A 20,123-nucleotide genomic window follows, 5' to 3' on the forward strand; every position below is an offset into this window, starting at 1 on the left:
GACTTCCACCAGGCTATCGTTCTTCAGCACAAACCAAGGACAAGAGACAAAATAAGAGCAAGAAACAAAACAAACCAAATGAAGCCACTTCTAGTGCACCGATTAATACAAACAATAAATCTTCTAACGGTCAATCCGGACAGTCTAATCGATCCTCAACTGCGGCTGGAACGAAGAACTCCGGAAATAGCCATGAGCGAAAAGCTCGACCGAAAACTGCTCCTGTTCTGAATAGTACTCCTGGTGAAGATGGTCAAACTGATGCAGTCAAGAAAACACCCCAACTCAGCGGGGATCCTGAGAAGGATAAAAAAATTAAGAACATCAAAAAGAAGCTCAAAGATATAACACTTTTGAAGGAAAAAAACGATCGTGGTGATAAATTGGAACAGAATCAAATCGCCAAGATGAACTCTGAAGCTGAATTGCTCAAGGAATTAAAAGCCCTCAAAACATCCTAAGTGTCTTACTCAGCAACAAAGCTGATCTAGTAGCGATAAACGATCATATTGAGAGATCGTAATAACTTTTTGATTCAAACTTCCACGAATGCCAACATTCTGAAATTCCTGAATTTAACTAGAACAGAACGATCAGATCCCTCATTCAATGACTCGGCTACAAAAATTAAAACCAAATTGTATAAGATCCCATTCGGTGAGCAAGTATATAATCAACATCGAAACAATACAAATACGTTGTCAAATAAAGACCTTTGAAATCTATGGATTTCGAATCAAAGTTACTCCACATTTATTTTCTTGAATTGACCGGCGATGATTTTTTTCCCAGGAGAACAAAAAATATTTATTTATCAAAATTTTATAAAAACGACCAACAAAAAAAATTATAAGAGCTAAGACAAATTGTCCCTCCATAAGAAGACAGGTGCATGGATTTATATCACCGCCCAGAAAGGTCTGGTTTTGCATAAGGTTAAATATTTTAATTTTTTTTATTTTGTATTTATCATTCAATGCCAGTATGCCATACGTATATTTCCAATATTTATTGTGCTATTTACGTAAAACTAACTTCGTTTCATGACTTTGAATTTCAATGACGATGAAGAATTCAAACGGATTCTCGGTGGAATCAATCCCATTTTGACTTTCTTTTGACAAACACTTCTTTTCCATCTTCCTGGATAGCAGTGTAATATCCAAGGTTTTCGTACTTAGAGCGCATATAAGCAATATATCCAAAAGTGATTCCAACGGCCACCAGTCCAATCCCCATAATCACAACATTCTAGAGACGATATTTACAATGAAATTAAATTTAAAATTTTATTAGTTTCAAGTTTTATTTATCTAGAAGCACACTTACTGGTTTGGCGTATAATTCAAAATTGATAGCCCTAAAAACGTTGGTCGAGCGCATTGATCGAATACCATCACCCGGAGCAGATTGCTTTCGCGTGGAGTCTGCGGCGTCTGGCATTTTGGAATTAGAATTTAACATTATTCAATTGAAATTCCATAAATTTGAATGAATAGAGTAAACAATATGTCTGTTCAATCAACTCTAGTCGAAACGGGTCGAAACAAGTAGAAATGGATTGACAGTTGATCACCTGTCTCTTTCCAATTGACTTCGACCGATTTCTACCAAGTCGAAACTAATCCTGCTGCCGAGCTGGATTGGTTTCGACTAGTTTCAACTTGCTCCATTGAACAATGACCTGACTTGTTTCGACCAAAACATTGTCTCGTTGAACATCTATCAGTTGACAGAAACCAGTTGAAACTGATTTTTACTAACGATTGAACGAAGCTAATATTTAATTAATATGTACACTGAACAAAATCCGGCTATAAGGTTTATTGGAAATTCTAGTGTTTTCGCACTAAAGGAAAATCCAATACTTTTTATCACAAGACAAATGATTTATTTTATCAGAATTTTCAATGAATGTTATAGATAGCAAAATTATTACGATTTATTATTTAAACTAGTGTAATGAATGGTTCCATCATTGAAATCAAATATGCCTGTAATTTAATTTCTATTTCTCATCTTATTTATCCAAATAAACAAATTTAACCAAAATTATATGATTCAAACATTTATTATAACAAATCAAGATATTAAAAAAGTTACACTGCACTGCACTTCAACCACTTGTTATGAATGGTGGGACGCAGTTTCATGCCTGATGCATGTTGATCCTGGCTGGTACATAAATCCAGATTCAGCGGATTGGGTGCTATTGTTCGGGTGGATTTATGTTTCCTGAAAAAAAAAAATCCGCATTAAGTTTCAAACGAATTATGTTTTAAAAAATAAATTAGGTACCTGTGCATGGCGAAGAATGGAACCGTGCGCATTCTCGCTGAAGTTCGAATCTGTTTCCTCCGCTGCTGCCCCTCATTTTAAGACCCGTGTTTTACCTGTTAGAATAGATATTAAAATATAAACACCAAGTAGTTCAGCCATTCCACTTTTCTAACTTACGTTCGTAAATGTTTGCTTATATCACAGCGATTAAATTTAAGTTATCTTTGCTGCCACTCAGCTGGTAAAATCCTCCGGCGAAAAATTACTACTGGCACAAAACACGAACAATCGTTTTTCTGGGTTTATGTTTCCCAAACAAATTAACAAACGTGTGTTCTAACTTCAAAATGATGAAATGTATAGGAATTTCATATATGATTTATTAGGTATAACGAGCTTCTAAAATTCATTGGATTTTTCTATATTTCGTAATGGACTTATCGTTAGCTTCTATCACACACTGAATGATAAGATTTATTAGATTGACCCTATAAATTTCATAGCCCAATTAAGTTCAATAATTAATGGATTGTCCTTTGCATTTCACCAATTGAGTGAGGCAGATACAATTTATTGGATTTTCCTATATTTTTTAAAGGATAATTTAATAGCTAAAATTTGACTGTGAATAATAAGATTTATTAAAACGACCCTATAAATTTAATCGCCCAATTTGGTTCAGTGTAATCAGGAGACAGACTACACTCAAGAAAATTAGTTACAATCACCGAGTTTGCGTTAGCCCTATTCGAACATGTTTAAGTATAAACCAAGGTTTTTATAAACACACCTTCCTATTTTAAGAGCAAACGCACCAATACGGGAGTATACGGGGACCGGTTTTGCTCATTTCAGGGGACCGGTTTTGGTATACTCACTCTTCCGCGCACCGGGCGGTAGCATAATATTATTCTACATTCCGCATTGCACTGAGAAAAAAGGAAAGAGAAATTTGATCAAGAATTAAAATACGGACCGAGTACATTTTCTGAGTCGTGAGATTTTTCGCTTGAATTTCAAACGTATTCTGCTAAAGATCCTGATGCCCGATGGAAACCTCGGTGCAAAACGTTATTCATACAGGCTATCAGTCGGATTGTAAATCGATTTCGTCCCCTGTCCACGGTAGCTGCTGCAAACATTCTGATCCAGGAAGCTGACGGCGATGGCGAGATGGTGGCCGCCCTGGAGAATCTCCCACCTAATGAGGTGGAAATCAAGCAGGGTTTCGAGGCTTCGGTCGGTCAGAATCATGGAACAAGTTTCAGTGGCGGTGGGAAATTGTGGTCCTGGGACGTTTCCGATGAACCCTGTCTATACGAGAGATATTTCAAGAGAGGCTAGCCGTTACGGAACTGGAGCAGATCGAAGATGTGGAAAAGTTCTACGCCGGCAACTTCCATGTACTGACGGACGAGTGTATGGTGTTGATGCTTCTGTACAACGTCCTGCTAGTGAAGCGTCTGGAGAGCGTTCTCAGTGAAAGGAACTTCTGATACATGGAACCAACGGTAGCCAGGAGTTAATCAATCTCATGTCGACGGGACGTGCTCCTCTACGTTTCAATTTGATAAGCGCCGTTGAAAAGTAGGTTGACGATTTTAGAGCCCCAAAAGAACCGTACCATGTTAAATCTTTTAAATAAATTGTTCACAATGAAGTTTTTTTTTCGTTTTGTAATCGGCTTTCTTGTTTCATCGAAAAGAAAAAAGCCTTTACCGGTATAGTCTAATATGTCGAAAGTTAGCTTAATTGCATACGTAATAAAATAACAATCATAAACCTTTAGTTTCAATTCTATTGTAATCTTTTTTCCATGAGCACTCACACACAATCGCCAATCAATCATACATTTAAAGATTTAAAGTAGGACAGAGGTCATCATAAAGAAAATCTTATAACGTCGTGCATCCTGGGAAAAGGAATAAAATTCTTGCTTTTGCTACTGTCATTCGAATTAACATAATTTTTCTATATAGAAAAAACTAACCTAAACAACGACTGGAGGTCACTCGATTTAATGTTCTTTAGTTCGTCTAGCACGGCAAAAATGTTGATGGATTTGCCTGTCAAAACTAACTTAACTCTGGTCTTTCTTCAACTTTAACTTCCCCGGGAAAGGCATCGGATGTCTTCCTCTGGTAGTACTTCCGGGGCTAAGTTAGCCCCGGATAGCACTGCTATGTTATACAGAGCAGCATACTTTTGTAATTCGTTCAGAAGTTGAATCTGAAAGAAATGAATTTTTGTTTAGAAAACGCCAAGGAATGAGAAGATTCAATTTTTATTACCAAATTCGCATGTGTCATCGCTTGCTTGATGTTTTTGGAAATTCCAGTCAGACCCCATTGCTTTTTTCGAAGGAAACAACGGAACTTCGATGCAAGGTTGTTCATCCGGCAACGGAAACTCACTCAGCACTGCCACATAGAATAGCACATCAGCCAGGGTAATTTCCTCTTGCCCATTTCGTCCACCTAACGGCTCTTCTAGTTTTGTAAAACAACCATTTTTGGTCACAAAATACGATGCTTCGAGTTTGTTTATCTGAAATAGAGTGAGAAAGGAAAAAATGTTATCAATATTCAAAGGTAGAAAAAAGTCCAAAACAATAAAATACAAAATAAATTACTCACCACCAAAACCAGCATTTGCACTTTCTCGTTCAATTCTTGGATAAATTGAACTTTTAACACGGAAAACTGTATCGAAATTGCGAATTCAACTGGTTATTCCAAAAATGAATCCATCCTCAATTTTGATTTTCATACAATTCTTTTCTTAAAAAGAAATCAACAAACATCTACACGCTGCAACGTCGTTTGTTTAATTCTGCTTAAAACGGTAGAATTTTTTCAGTGCATGTTTGCTCTCGCCCCTTTCTAGTGAGCAAATTTGGTGATTTTGTCGGTCCCGACGGCAACGGCCCTATTTTGCTCACCTTCATACTAACCCCCGGTGCGGTATAGAAGTGATCAAACTCGTGAGCATTTTCACTTTACTCGCGATTGCTGCGGATGCCCTAATGATCTGGGTACAAACAGCTGAATTAGTATAACGGTACATATGGTACATATTATTAGTTACTATTATGCTAGGTGAATGCGAAAAAGGTGAAATTTACGTTTTTGCTAGGTGAATGAAAAAATTACCGAGAAAGGAAGGTGGAAAAACACCTCTGTTTCTCGGTAAATTTTACCTTTTTTTATTTTCCGCGTAAGCTAACCATTCTTGCTATTCCTAACTTTTGAAAATAAGAGTGTAGGTGTAGTGTAGGTGTTGAATTTATTCAGCTATAGGTACATTTATTTGAGACTGAAATACATCAGCCTGCATGCTGGCTGGAAGAAAATAAAAGTAAATAAGAAAAAATGGAGCAAAATTGATCAGCTTTTACGATCGCTTGCATTTTATTCAGTTCGTCTTTGTATCTCGATGGTTGAATTGTACTGCAGTAGTAGAGATAAAGTTTGATAGTTTATATAGTATGAAAGTTTACCATAAAACACAATTAATATTTCGTGAGGTTGAAAATTGTTGGTTGGAAAACTAGTGAAGTTAAAACAAAGTTTTACCTTGTCCAAATCACGAGTGTGACAGAGAAAGCTATAAAAATGTCGACCAGTGAAATTGATGATTTTGTAAATGGAGCACTTGTTTCATGGGTAAATTTCATATTGTTGTACTATAGCTGACACTTAACCCCTTAAAAATTCTGAAAGTTTATAATGCATGTTGTATTTTTTAAGTTCTAAGTTTACTATAAAGCTTTATCAGAATTTTATTTTGCCATTTTGTTCGGTATTGCTCCTTTAAAAAGATTGTGGGAAGCTATGGAAAAATAAGCAGTTAAAGGAGACTGTGCAGAATTGTAGTATAGTTTCCGGTGTACACGGTTCTAAAATCTTGGCAAGACGATAAAAAACACTGAGGTCAATAAATCTACCGTGGTTAAAAAAAGTTATGAACAAATTATTGGTTTTGCTATAAAATCAGTACAAAATTTGAAAATTGGCCAAAACGAGCATTTTGGTTTCCAGATGAGCAATATACGGTTCGCAGAATCTACACAAGACAAGAAATGGCTCTACTGGGTCAAGAAAATCTACCGTGGCAGGAAAAAGTCATAGATTGAAGAGTGGCAAAAACGCCAGCTGAACATTTTCGCCACTTTTTTCTTCGAAATACCCTCCAATTTCTTCAATTTATGATTTCTTGACCCCATACCAGCTTGTCCCGTCAAGATCTTTCGGGCTGTAGGATACTCAACCAAACTGGCAATCCTTTATGGAGTTGACTACCTATTAATTTTTTTTCTCATATATATTATTTATGTAGTAAAATCTGTTGAAAGGACATAGGTCTTAATGTGCCTTTAATTTGCAGATTGAATCCTGTCTTCCGCGTCACGAAATCATCGCCGGATATGTATCCTTGTTGGATGGCACATTATTGCATAGTGTATATCTGCAGATTGATCCCGAACCACAACATCATCCGGTCAAGCTGAAAAACCTAGAGGGTATATCACTAGCTGCTGCACGAAGCCGAAACTTCGATGCTATTGTGAAAAATTTAAGAAATCTTTATGATGAGGAAATTGGACAAACAATACTGGCTCTTCCGGATTGCTCAATTCTGGGACAATCCCCTGACTCGAGAGCCGGATTGGAGGAAATGAAATTACTCATAACACTTTTGCTAGGCGCCGCTGTTCAATGTCCAAATAAAGAGTTATTTATTGCAAGAATTAAAGAATTGGACGTTAACACTCAGCATGCAATAGTGGAAGTTATCAAACAGGTAACCGAGAGCCAAACACTCGTCCTTACCCAGGACGCCATGGATCAATTGTCCTCGGAAGCTTTGTGCAAGAAAATTGTTAAACTGGCAAAAGAACGTGACCAATACCACAATAAATGGATATCAACCATAACTTTCGATTCAGATTCCGTAACAAGTTCCGGATCCAAGACCGGCCTCCTCAACTCTTCTCCATCAACGAACAGCTCATCAAACACATCCTCTTCAATCTCTGAAAACAATCACCTGGCAGTTGAACTTGCCGACTATAAATCGAAGCTACGGAAACTACGTCAAGAATTGGAGGAAAAATCTGAGTTGTTGATGGAAGTTAAAGAAGAGCTCGACCACAAATCAAATCAATATGAAAAACTTAGGATAGAGAGCCAAGATTGGTACTCAGAGGCTAGGAAGGCCACTGCTTATCGAGATGAAGTCGATGTTTTGCGAGAACGAGGAGAACGTGCGGATCGATTAGATATAGAAGTCCAAAAGCTAAGAGAGAAATTGTCCGATGCAGAATTCTATCGCACTAGAGTCGAAGAACTTCGAGAAGACAATAGGATGTTGTTGGAAACAAAGTAAGTTATTTTTTGTTATACTATAATAGATAATCTTTTATAAATATTTTTTTTTGTAGAGAAATGTTAGAGGAACAACTGCAGCGATCGAGAAAGCGTAGCGATCAAGTTATGATTCTTGAGGCAGAAATTCTTAAATTTAAACAAATGCTTAATGACATGTCTTTAGAAAGGGATGTTGATAAAAGCAAGCTTCAGGAATTGTTAGAAGAAAATGTACAATTGCAATTGGCCACTAAAAACCTAATGTCTGGGCCGGAAGCTGTTGTAAATCGTCATCAATCGGATACGGAAGAAGACTTACCATCGAACGACAACAGTTTATCTGAGCAATTGAGTACAAATGCACAGGTAATCGTTTTGAAATAATACACAATCTTTATTTTAACTTTATTTTCTTTTAATTTTAGTCGCGTGCCTTAAAACTGGAGCTAGAGAATCGACGACTATTGGCCGCACTAGAAAGCTTGAAAGAATCCACATTCCACGAATCGTCAAACAAAATATTGGATTTGGAGAAAGATAAAAAAAAATTATCTCTCCGCTTGGAGCAAGTTCAGGACAATTGCAATCGTTTGGTGAAACAAAACAGTGAATTGGAAAATGTTTTCAAAAATGCTTTAGAAGAAAACAAAAAACTACAGGACACAATAGACAACAAGCAGACAATGATTGATAAACAGAGCCACGATCGAGAATTAGATAGAATTCGTCAATTTGATTTAGAAAAACAAATTGAAAGCCTTACAAAAGAAAAGCAGCGCATTCAAACTTTATGTGATAGCATTCAAAGGAGATCTGTCGACTTGGAACGATCGATAGACGGCAAGATTAAAGAAGTTGATCAACTTAATGAACGTTGTTCAGGATTCGAGGTCATCAAAAAAGATCTCTACAGCGCACAGGTAAAAATGTCATCATTAGAAAGAGAAAATTCCAATCACACTAAAGACTTAATGAAATACAAGGAGATGCTCGAGCAGAAAAGTGTTGAGCTGGATTCTTTTGTAACAAAACTTGAACACAAAGAAAAAGAAATCATTCTTCGCGACAAACAACTTGCTGAAAACATTGAGCTACAGAAAAAAATTCATGAGCTGGAAAAGGCTAACAATGAGCTGCTTTCCCAACAGAAAATCCAGAATGAAACAATAGCAACACTTCAGGAAGACCTCTTCAATGGTACTCTCGCTAAGAAAAAAGTTAAACAAAACCTCGAGAGGCTCGGTTTGAACGAAACCGACATAGAGAAAACTGATTTGAATGTAGAAGTATTTGTTGAAAAATTATGTCAAAATCCCGAGTCCTTCAAGACAGTTAAAGAAATTGTTTTGAATGTGAGTAAAGAATCGACGAAATCATCAGACATGTGTGTCCTTTGTCATAAAAAAGAGATCTACACTGTTGAAAAAAATATAGAATTTACTGATTGTGAAGAGCTAGCAAGTCGCAACGAATTAGAGGTAAAAGTAGAGCAATTGAAAGGTGATAATTTTGCGTTACAAACGGCAAATGAATCGCTCCAATCGGAAAATGCAAGACAAAAAGTGGAAGTTGCCACCTTGGGTTCGCAAATAACATCGCTGAACACACAACACGTTGCTTTACAGCTAGCCAATTCTCAACTAGCAGCAGAGAAAGACATGTTAGTTAAACAAGTGGAAGCCAAGAGACAAGCATATGACTCACTTCAACATGATCAAGTTACTCTGCAATGTCTTCACGAGCAACTAAGCAGCGAGTATGAATCGCTAAACAACGAGAAAGAAATTCTTAAAAACTCTATTCGCGATCTTAAACTCGATAACAGAGACATTAAAGAACATGCTCTAGTTCAGGAAAAACTGGTAGAAGATCTTAAAATGGAGCTGAATGCCATGAAAGATGGCATAACTAATCTCGCCAATTTGAGAGCAGAACATTCTAAATTAAAAGATGATTTCCGCTGCTTATTTACAACAAGCGAAAGACTCAAACAAGAATACAAAAATAGACAAGATCAATATAGAGCCTGTAGGAACGAGAATAGCCGTTTGAAATTGCAAAATACCGAAATTACTGGCGATTTGAGTAACAAAGTTGAACAGATAACGAATTTGGAAATAGAATACACAAAAATGTACCAACGCTGCGAAGTAAGTTATTATTTTTCAAGACTTTATAACAATAGTGAATAGTAAAGTTCCACCATCTGTGTTACGAGAAATTTCGTAGGTTTTTCATCTATTCGTAATGCATTTAACAACATCAAATATCGTGAACACTTGGTAATTTTTATTTCTACATTCAGATGTTATTGCAAATGAATTCGAGTTTAGACATCGATAGAAGAACGTTGATGGATCACGTCTCACAAATATTGGCACAGTACCACGAACTCCTGGCACATTCGTTAGAAGATAAACAGCATTATCACGATGAAGAAAAGAATCTTACTGATAAAGTGAACAACCTTCACCGGCAAAAGGAAAAATTGGAAGAGAAAATAATGGAACATTACCGAAAACTTGATAGTTGCTCACCAAAAAAGTAAATTGTAATTTTGTTTTGGTTAAATAGTGAGTAATCGTTGTTTTTCTTCAATTTCAGAAAACCTTTTGCCCTAAACTTTGTAAAAAAAGTTAGGAAAGCTGGGTCCGAATTGATGAGCCGAGTTCCAAACAGGGTAATTCCTGAGTAATTTAAAACTTTTACAAGTTTCATCGTTTTTATTTTCAGAATCGTCGTTCTTGGGTGGATGACAGCAGACTCACTCAATCACAGTTTACTCTAGGATCAGAGTCTGGGGGAAATGAGTCTGATAATAGTATGGAGGAGCCAAATTCGGTGGCTTCCGATACAAACTTATTGCAACGAAATTCGGTAACTCGTCAAAGTCTACAACGAAAACCAAACAATGATGCATTGAATTCCAGTCTTTTAAGAGGTGGAATTCGTAGCAGTTTACAAACATCGCGACGAGAAGAAGTGAATCCATCGCATAGAAATAGTTTTCCAGGGTAAGACATTATTAATTATCGTTGTTATTTCGATAATTTATTTTATGCTTTTGGTTTTTTTTTATTATATGATTTTATTTTGTGTTTACACGTTCTAGATTCGATACTCATGCAGATTCCTTGAACCTGGGGACAGCTGGTACCAGGAGAACCGTTTATGTTATGGATGAAAAAACAACGAATGCCTCTAACCCTGGATCAAATACCGCTACAACAATAGTTGTGACAAATACTCCTTCACCACCAGCGTCTATATCATCTCCGTCACATTCAACTTCTGGAGGCCAAACTCAAAGCTCCAAGGCTACTGGCCAATCTTTGCCAAATAATCCATCGAATCACCCTGGCAACAACAATGAGACCTTTCTTTTACTAAACCGTATCTCAACTACGACAACCGTTAAAACTACAGAATGTTCACCGCAGAACCCAACTACTAATCCATCGACAAGTGCTTCGCCGCAGCCTACAACATCAACTTTAGATGCTGATGAAACAAATAAAAAAGATTCTGCTAGTAAAAAAGCAAAAAACGAGGCAAAGAACAGAGAAAGCGCTATTTGGTTTGAATACGGATGCGTGTAAAAGTATACAAGAAAGGGTCATAATCATCATAATAGAGACCCGCACAAATATTCAAAGTTGCTTGAAAAATCAAAAGAAATCAACCTAGAAACATACCATTTTTACTTCATCATTGATATCGGTAAACAATTGGATTACCTTTCATTATTGAGATATATCATGTAATTCCATGACTTTTAAAGTAACAGGCGGAAGGTAAAGGTTATGACATAGGACTGAAACAAGATACATTTATCTTGCATACGGAAATTTAAAAAGTTAAGTTGTGATTATCCAAATTGTACTTATTGTAAATGTTATTTTCTATGTTCTCAAAATATTACATGTACCTAAATCTTTAATCATCATGGCTTTCATTTCTTAAATAAATGAAATTTAATCAGTAATACTAATAAGTTTATGATTTTTACTGGCAAATCTATCCAGAAGCCTCTTGCAGTGAATAAAGAAGTAACTAATTTTTGTTCTTAATTTTCTTATAAGTGGCACAGTGGGTTTCCTTATCAAATTGACTTGAAAATATAAATCAAATTTTTCAAATCTATATGGCACCATTGATTCTTGGCACATGCGCATGCATGACACCAAGGTGTGCATAAACCTATATGTTTTAAAAAACCTTGCATGACACGAATCCAAATTTTTGAGATTCGCTCAAATTTAAACCTATTTTGCATTTAAAAAGTTCAGCGTGTTTGGACTTTTGTTCGAAACGTCAACCTTTTTCTGTTTTTTTCCATCGCTCTTAAAAATCGGATTTATGATAACAACTGTTTCAAAAGTTTGAAAAGATAAAAAATGAGCAGTAGTTATTATTTTGCTATCGTTGGACACAGTGATAATCCAATATTTGAAATGGAATTCGTAAACGCCAATAAGGACACAAAGGTAAATCAGAATACTCCAAGAAAGTTTGTTTTTCGCATTTCATATTGTGATATCAATACTTATTCGAAGTCCGGAACTAGTTTACTTTCCACAGATTTGTTACTTAAAGCCTAGTCCACACTAGGAGACGGTTCGTCTCGAGACGGTCTCAGCGTCTCCCATTTTCTTCGGGAGACACTGAGACCGTCTCAGGTTTCCAACAACAACAACAGACAACAAAGTTCGTCTCATAACAAATATCGCAGTTCATGTTGCCTAGTGTGGACTAGGCTTAACAGTTTTTCCTTATATTACTTAAAAGTTATTTGTAACGATCAGGTTTTTTTTATTTTAACATAATTTATGATGCCGTTTTTTTTGTTTTCCTTACTTTCAAGCACAATTTACTCAATAATGAGCCTTTACTTAGCTAGCTTGTTTCAATTTTTCTCCAATTTTAGAAAGAAGACCATCGACATTTGAATCAATTCATAGCACATGCTGCCCTAGATCTTATCGATGAACACAAATGGAAAACGAACAATACCTATTTAAAATCAATCGACAAATTTAACCAATGGTTTGTGTCTGGATTCGTCACAGCATCTCATTTGCGTTTTGTTATGGTACACGATAATCGAAATGATGAAGGAATCAAAAACTTTTTCAATGAAATGTACGAAACATACATAAAACATCTAATGAATCCATTTTATACTCCAAACACGATCATAAAATCTATTTCTTTTGAGAAAAAAGCGCAGTTGTATGGCCGAAAACATCTAGGATCGTAATGGATATTACTTCAAATATACTGATAAAACTTATTTATTTAATTTATTTTAACGGTGAAATATCACAATTCGGAGAAACTTTATTTTTATTTACAACTAGTTTATTAAAGGCCTTTTACTTTTATAAAGTTTAAATGTGCCGAGGGTACCTATTTATTTCACTGGTTAGTAGGTCGGTCAAACTTATTTTATAAAAAATAAGCCCTTGTTAGTAGAAGTTTATAAAACCATATTTCATCAGAAGTCGTTCTAGGACTTAGGAAGGAAAAAGTATTAAAAGTGAAGAACCAAAGATTCCAATCCAGTAGAAAATAACCGCTCATGTGCACGGAATTCTTAAGTGTGCTGGAGTAAAATTTAAAAAAAAAAATGTACAAAATATTGACCTCAAACGTCAAATCCGTATTGCTGTACGGGAGCAAGGTACACCCAAGCAACCAAAAGTTCGGATAACATTCCTCTATCAGGTTTGATCAGCTTAATCGAGTATGCTAATACTGCTTCTTTTCAGCTCAATTTTTAAGTAGTTAAACGAACTCTAAAGTTGACAAAAAGTTCGCATAAATCGCCAAACAATTTCTAACCAGCTTCAAAATCCACTTTATAAGCAGCATAAAAATCGAAAAAAATTACTCTTTCGCTCCTTCAAATTGCCTTCTCAAGTCCACTAATTTTTGATTCATATTAATCAACCATATTTGTTACTAACTCACATTACATTTAAAAAACACGTTTTCTTACCAAGCCTCGAACCCCAGCTCACCGCTTGAAAGTCGAGATCCATACTTGTTGCCCTATATGAACATCATAGGTAGCCAACGATTTTCTCGATGTGATGATTTTCTTTAAAATGACTTTCAGTTACTTAATTTCTACTTAACTCCCACTTTCAAGTTGTTAAAAAGTTCTTCCGGAACTAAATGTGGACTTCACATTGTGTTATTTATGCAAACACGTGTTTACACGCAGAGAAAACTTGGATTTTGAAACAAAACAAAACTGACTTTGATTCAAAAAATTCATTTTTTGGATTCAATCTCCTGTTTACTTTGAATCGATTGTAGAGAAAAAGATAAAAGATTGAATAAATATTAATTTCATTGGAATAAATTAAATAAGATTAATTAATTAAGAGTATTTACAGTTCGTGTGAACTACCCTGTTTAATTGGTTGATCGATTTCAAGAACATCGATGTTTCTGTCAAGAAAGAAAGCATGCAAGAGAGAGTATCGTGGGAAATACTCAACAGTCAACGCTTTGATGAGAGAGTGCGAGAATATCCTGTAGCTCGAAAGAATGGGTACATGAGAGGAGTCAGTTTATAGAGCAAGCTTGAAATAGACGGATCTTTCGCGGAGTTTCGAGTTTTATGTGAGAAAAATTAAAGAGTGAAGTGAAAAAGAACGCCAAAGAAAACTGGAGGTTTCGGCAAGGAAAGTCGACCGGTTACGACAGGTGTATAGGTGGATTATTAGTACTAACTTGATTCCATTGTCACAGAACGAAAATAACAGATAGAAAGTTTGTGTCCTCGGCAAAGATGTTGCTTATTTTGAAACAAATATCTTTGCAAAAAGTTGAAAGAAAGGTTTGAAAAACTATGAACTGCTGAACTGTTTTGTGATTAGAAAAAAGAGTTTCGGTTTAAATCATCTTATTTCGAAATTTTTGGCGTTTATATTACATTGGTAATCAATAAAATATTTATTCAATCTTTTATCTTTTTCTCTACATTTTCTCTACATCGATGAATTATGGTTTTGTTTCAAATGAATAATTTTTGAAAGAAAGAATTAATTTTTTGAATCGAAAAATTTTGGACTTTGGTTTTAAACAAATTCTTTGATTCAAAAGACATTTGTTCAATTGCAAATTTATTTGGAAACAAAGTAGGGGAGATGAGGGCATAACGAGCACCCGAGGCATAATGAGAACTACGCTTTTCTACGAAAATGCGTATTTTCTTAAATAAATTTTAATGAGGATTTGTTTCGTACTTCCTATAGTATTAATTTTTCACAAAAAAAGGAATCTCCTTATCATCTTTACAGAGATATTTAAAAAAAACTAGCTTGGTTCTCAAGTTACGAAAATATTATAATTTTTGAGCAGCACGAAATAAGCTCTTTTGATCTTAAAATAACCTTGATCTATAATGTACGCACTGCAACATGATGTACACATTGTTTCTCAATTTTTACCATCAAAAAATTTTTGATTTTTCACTTATATCAATTTTAAAACACGTTTTTATTTAAATTTGTTGGCTAGGGGCATATAGAGCACCATATTATCGAGGCATAATGAGCATTTTCTGCCGTAGAATCTAGCAGCGAATTAAAATTGATTTATAGCGCCACACCTTGACTAGTTTTCATCCGACAATTTAGCCTATTGGTAAGGTGTCGGAGAGGTAATCAAAAGACTAGAGTTAGATTTCTGTTCGAGGTGATTTTTTTCCATTCACAATTCATGATCTATTTTTTTATTGTTACATTATACGGCTAGTAGCATCATCCTCCGAACAAAGCACTTAATGTATGAGCGTGCGTGAATTGTTTGTATTCTACAAACAGATCTAGATTATTTTGTTATTGCTTTGTTTGATGAATCTACGACTCACCTGACTTCATCGAATTGAATTCGCTGCTAGATTCCCCGGAAAAAACGCACATCTTGCTCTGATTAATGGTGCTCATACTGCCTCAGGGGGGGTTCTCATTATGCCTCCACAGTGGCTGGTTTTCAGCTTTTGGCAAAATTTTTTAAAATGCATTTTTTAACGTTTTCATCTAGTTTTTCACGTTTCAGCCCGTTAGGGAATAGGCTTTTCAAGTGTCTGAACACGAAACAATAATGTAACCTCCATATTATAGCTATTTTCTATGGTTAAATAACCGTTTTCCTTAAGATGGCCATTATGCCCCCATCTCCCCTAAATTTTCTTTCAACCAAAGAAAAATGTATTCAATGCAACGGAATAATTTCTTAAAATAAAAACTTCAAACTTGAAGGTTTTTTGCATTGAGCAAGAAGAATTTAAAACGAAAAATCGGTTCAAGTTTGGCTGGTCGTGTTAAAATGTGGATCAGAATTAGCTTGGTTAGCAGGATTCCGGATAAAGTATAGTAATTGAATGTTAATTAAAGAATAAATATTGAAGAATTTCAATAAGTGCTTGCAATTTTACAGGACCACGGCCGATGAATGGTTTTCCAAGTCCATGGATGCCTCATCCGAGGTGACACCGCTCCAATCCAACGATCAGGTCCACGAAAATTGAAACCAGATGATTCGATTAAAGTAAACCAGTTTGTGACCTAGTGTTTAATTTATTTGTAAATGAAAATAAATTTAATTTTTAAAATCGTTTCTTTTTATTATTTGAAATTCCTAATAGGAATTTCAAAACAACAGAAAATATTTCTTCCAATTGGAATAAATAGAAAATGGTCCAATGAATTAATCCTTGTTACAATTATTGACTGGGTCACAAAAAACCCAAAGTCTAAAATCACATAAAATTTAGACGTACACGCCGACCGGTCTACCACATATCAAGTGACATTTGACCAAACAGAAAAAGTGGGAAAAAAGCTTCACACGTTTTCCCGACGCGTCTTTCCAAAAGTTTGGAAAACGCTAATTAAGAAATTGTGGTCCGCAGCAAACAACCCGTCAACACTCCGAGATTCGGGTAAGTGAATGTCTGATGACATTTTCCTACTAAAACAACAATTCCGTCATTCAGACCCGGAAGACGGGTAACGGCCAGCAAAGATTTCGTTTGCAGAATGCTAACTGCAATTACCCTTCGTTTTTTACACAGGAATTCCGGATAGTGCCAGGGGAAAGGAACCCCTTTGCGTCCGAATCGACCCAGCGAAGATCCGACGAGATCCAGCACGAAGAGGCCTTCTGAAAAGAGGTAGGCAATCATAATTTTGTGGTTAGGAATAAAAAACTAATGATGGTCATGTTGCAGGGCTTTTTTGTGGTGTGGCATTTTCCACACACACGTGGAATCGTCGCCGCGTTGGATCATCGCTTGCAGGAGACTACCGGTGTTGGATCGCTTCAAGGGTGCTTACTGCCGAAGAGAAGTCAATTCCGGCCAGCACTTGAGGGAGCTGTTCACCTCGAAGTGAACTGTGGTGACCCTCAGTGCGCAGCGACCAACACCACCGGAGCGGATTGCAAATTATTTCAGGCACTCTTGCCTACTGTACTTTATTCCCCGGCCACTAGCGCCGTAGGGGAAGTTACCCCGGAGAACAAAACCGGGTCAGCGGGTTATTTGTATTCCGGCCACGAGCGCCGATGGGAATTTGAGTGCCGTTGTTTAAGCGCCGATTAAGGTGCTGTTTTTTTTATTTCGGCCACCAGCGCCAAGAGGGACGTTGCTCGTGTTCCGACCCCGAGCAATGTCCATAAGTGGATGTCGGGTTTGTGAGTGCTGATCGAGTGGCCATTTGTTCATCCGGCCCCCAGCGCCAAAAGGACCTTGCTCGTGATCCGGCCCCGAGCAAAGGCCAGTGTTTGATGCCGGGAATTGCCGCCCAACAAGGCGTTTCAAGCTAGTGTTCCAGCCTCGAGCGCTGAAGGGATTCTTGCGTCGTTTTCTTGCCGAGAAGAGGAGCGTGATGTTCCGAGCGTGAACATATCACCAGAAACATCAAGGTAAGCTTAAGGTTTATGGTTTTTATTCATTAATGGTTTGATTCGCATCTGACGCACTCTTTTCATTTCGTGCACAGATTGCAGAGCAGCAAGATTGCTGCAATTTAAAAATTCCGGCAAGAGATCTGCCACATTGGCGCCCGAATAAAATAGAACTTTTGTAAAATACTACAAAAATAAAATTTAAAATGGACATAATTGATTTGAATGATGAGGAAATTGATTACGAGCTTCGGCTCAGAAACAAATTTGACCTTGGTTTTAGCAATCGCAGAACTAAACTTAGTGCGTTGCGATCATTAATCACGGAGGAGAAAAAAGCAAACACTTTTGCTAAGTCCTCAGATCACGTGATGAATATTGAAGATAATCTCAACATATGTTTAACAAACTTAGAAGCGATGAAATTAAATACACGTAAAGCTGTCATTGATAACGATTCGAATTCGAAAAAGCAATTGCTTTCGCGTCTTGAGCATTACCGCAATAGATTGGATTTAATTCCTAAGGATCAACCGCGTAGTGAGTTACTAGTGCAACTTACAAGTGAAGTGAAACAGTTACATACAATATTGACATCGAATGAAGATACTGGTGGTGTAGACAACACTCAGCTTGAGGCAGCAGCAAATTTGACGATTTCGGACAGTATGCCGAGAACATCCAGCCCTTTTAGAGGTTTCGGTGAAGAGGATTTGAGGAACGATCGAAGCACCAGGGGTGCAACTGTACCATCGACAGATCCGGTCAATTTAAGTCGTCGGATGGAAACTATGCAGAGAACTGGAGCAATCCCCAAATCCAACACCAACGCAGATGCGAGACGTGACATCGATTCCAACAAAAGGAATCAAACGGAGCTGTTGGAAGAGATCTTGGAAAGACTGAGGCAGTTACCCATTGCGCAGCCACAACAAGTAATCCAGAATCATCAGACACTTCATCAAAACACTAATGCAGCTCTGCAGCAAGTAGAGATGCATCAGGCGCCGCCGTTACCAGATCGAGGCAATTCTCAGAGGCATCGAGGTTTACATCGGGAGAATCAGAACAATGAAATGTCGCAGGAGCTCCGAGATGAAGTATTGCTTTCGATTCTCAGGGAACAGAATAGGCATCAAAGAGGACCAAGAGGAAAACCAATTCATGCCTGGCCTTTTAAGTATGACGGAAAAGGTAGTCCTTTGGATCTGATTGTTTTCATTAAGAAGGTAGAGAAATTTGCAATGACTGATGACATGAATGGTGACGAGTTGATGTCACAAATAAAATTTTTGCTAGTTGGCAAAGCTTTAGACTGGTTTTGCTTGTCATGCAACGCATATATTTCCTGGGACGAATTCAAAACAAAAATTAAACAACAATTCATTCCGCGAGACTTTGCACAATTGATAAGAAAACAAGTATATTGCAGAATACAAAAGCCGAATGAATCCTTTGAAACTTTCAATTGGGAAATGACTCTAATGTTTGGTGCAGCTGATCCTCCATTTTCGGAGATGGACCAATTCCACATCATTAGGACGAACTTGAATCAACACTTCAGGCTAGTAACTATCGCCGCTCAAGTTTCATCACTGGCTAGCTTAATCAAAGTATGTGAAGAGGTGGATGAAGCGAATATCAATAGTGGTAGTTTCGCAGCAAATTCAAATCGACCACAAGAATTAGGACGAGCAAACGTTTACAGACAGCTTAGACCACAGATGCAGAGGGACAATAGGCCAACAGTTCAACACGGAATAAACGCAATTGAAAGTGAGAACACACAACAATGGAATTCGTCGTTGATGCAGCATAACATGCTAGACTCATCACAACAGTACGACAGCAATATACCTCTAGATCCATCGATACACAACTATCAATCCACAAGGGAAAGACAGACCGAAGTATCCGAATTTGGAAATGAACTGAATGGTGCAGGTTGCAACGCAGTTCAAGTGGACAATAAAGGGCAAAACTTCAGAATGATGAATCGCCCAACACCAATCAACCCGACCACGACATTGAGATGCTGGCAATGCGGCAGAGATGATCATTTCTTCCTCACGTGCCCATTTCCGAAAACACACCTGTTTTGCTATCGTTGCGGGAAGCAAGGTTACACGGTACGGAACTGTACTGATTGTATCCAAATGGCCAGAGATCTCATGCAAAGCCATCCGGGAAACGCCCGAGGCGGCAACTGCTAGAGGGTCCAATTTTGCTGCCGAAAACCAAACTCGACCCCACCAAATGTACAGTTAAAAACTTCGGCCAGTCAAACATAGCAGTACACAACATCACCACAATTGATAACAGGCCGTATCTTGACGTGACATGCAGAGGAATCCCAATGAAAGGCATGCTGGACACAGGAGCAATGTGTTCACTCCTAGGAGGTAGTAAAACCAAAATTGCGGAAACTCTTAAACTACAGAAAATTCCAGGACGAGGATCAATATTCACAGCCGATAACACAAAACACAACATATCACACTACGTCATGCTGCCGCTAGAACTCAATGGTAAGCGACACGTTATGCCAGT

The 20,123-nt window shown here is 37.1% G+C and overlaps 6 protein-coding genes and 1 long non-coding RNA gene across 7 annotated transcripts in view; 4 read left to right on the top strand and 3 right to left on the bottom strand.

Moving 5' to 3' along the window:
* LOC129748726 (eukaryotic translation initiation factor 2A) overlaps nucleotides 1-741 on the top strand; it is a 2,112-nt gene extending 1,371 nt beyond the window's left edge. Inside the window, exon 3 of the mRNA XM_055743419.1 lies at nucleotides 4-741. Coding sequence (XP_055599394.1) covers nucleotides 4-461 — 458 coding nt within the window. The 3' untranslated portion in view covers nucleotides 462-741. The remainder of the gene's footprint in view (nucleotides 1-3) is intronic.
* Nucleotides 742-936: 195 nt separating this feature from the next.
* On the bottom strand, nucleotides 937-1,548 carry LOC129745382 (small integral membrane protein 8). Its single transcript, XM_055738439.1, has 2 exons — nucleotides 1,330-1,548; nucleotides 937-1,251 (listed from the first exon to the last, which is right to left on the bottom strand). Exons 1-2 carry the CDS (start codon nucleotides 1,462-1,464, stop codon nucleotides 1,096-1,098), a joined length of 291 nt encoding a protein of 96 aa, XP_055594414.1. The 5' UTR covers nucleotides 1,465-1,548; the 3' UTR covers nucleotides 937-1,095.
* Nucleotides 1,549-1,976: 428 nt separating this feature from the next.
* Nucleotides 1,977-2,955, bottom strand: LOC129745383 (uncharacterized). Its single transcript, XR_008737124.1, has 3 exons — nucleotides 2,458-2,955; nucleotides 2,299-2,393; nucleotides 1,977-2,235 (listed from the first exon to the last, which is right to left on the bottom strand). It is a non-coding gene; the product is annotated as an uncharacterized LOC129745383 (long non-coding RNA).
* Nucleotides 2,956-4,370: 1,415 nt separating this feature from the next.
* LOC129750100 (uncharacterized) lies at nucleotides 4,371-5,285 on the bottom strand. The gene is made up of 3 exons (XM_055745322.1): nucleotides 4,917-5,285; nucleotides 4,572-4,827; nucleotides 4,371-4,509 (listed from the first exon to the last, which is right to left on the bottom strand). The coding sequence occupies exons 1-3, from the start codon at nucleotides 4,929-4,931 to the stop codon at nucleotides 4,466-4,468; spliced, it is 315 nt and encodes a 104-aa protein (XP_055601297.1). The 5' UTR covers nucleotides 4,932-5,285; the 3' UTR covers nucleotides 4,371-4,465.
* A 321-nt stretch (nucleotides 5,286-5,606) lies between these two features.
* On the top strand, nucleotides 5,607-11,620 carry LOC129747278 (girdin). Its single transcript, XM_055741397.1, has 8 exons — nucleotides 5,607-5,945; nucleotides 6,667-7,664; nucleotides 7,724-8,015; nucleotides 8,075-9,799; nucleotides 9,955-10,193; nucleotides 10,254-10,329; nucleotides 10,383-10,663; nucleotides 10,762-11,620. The coding sequence occupies exons 1-8, from the start codon at nucleotides 5,895-5,897 to the stop codon at nucleotides 11,246-11,248; spliced, it is 4,149 nt and encodes a 1,382-aa protein (XP_055597372.1). The 5' UTR covers nucleotides 5,607-5,894; the 3' UTR covers nucleotides 11,249-11,620.
* Nucleotides 11,621-11,943: 323 nt separating this feature from the next.
* On the top strand, nucleotides 11,944-12,942 carry LOC129747805 (probable trafficking protein particle complex subunit 2). The gene is made up of 2 exons (XM_055742162.1): nucleotides 11,944-12,136; nucleotides 12,577-12,942. Exons 1-2 carry the CDS (start codon nucleotides 12,047-12,049, stop codon nucleotides 12,907-12,909), a joined length of 423 nt encoding a protein of 140 aa, XP_055598137.1. The 5' UTR covers nucleotides 11,944-12,046; the 3' UTR covers nucleotides 12,910-12,942.
* A 4,414-nt stretch (nucleotides 12,943-17,356) lies between these two features.
* Nucleotides 17,357-19,915, top strand: LOC129748582 (uncharacterized). Its single transcript, XM_055743238.1, has 2 exons — nucleotides 17,357-17,591; nucleotides 17,669-19,915. Exon 2 carries the CDS (start codon nucleotides 17,780-17,782, stop codon nucleotides 19,784-19,786), a length of 2,007 nt encoding a protein of 668 aa, XP_055599213.1. The 5' UTR covers nucleotides 17,357-17,591; nucleotides 17,669-17,779; the 3' UTR covers nucleotides 19,787-19,915.
* The last annotated feature ends 208 nt before the right edge of the window (nucleotides 19,916-20,123 follow it).

The sequence above is a fragment of the Uranotaenia lowii genome, chromosome 2 (genome assembly GCF_029784155.1).
Source record: "Uranotaenia lowii strain MFRU-FL chromosome 2, ASM2978415v1, whole genome shotgun sequence".
NCBI lineage: Eukaryota > Metazoa > Arthropoda > Insecta > Diptera > Culicidae > Uranotaenia > Uranotaenia lowii.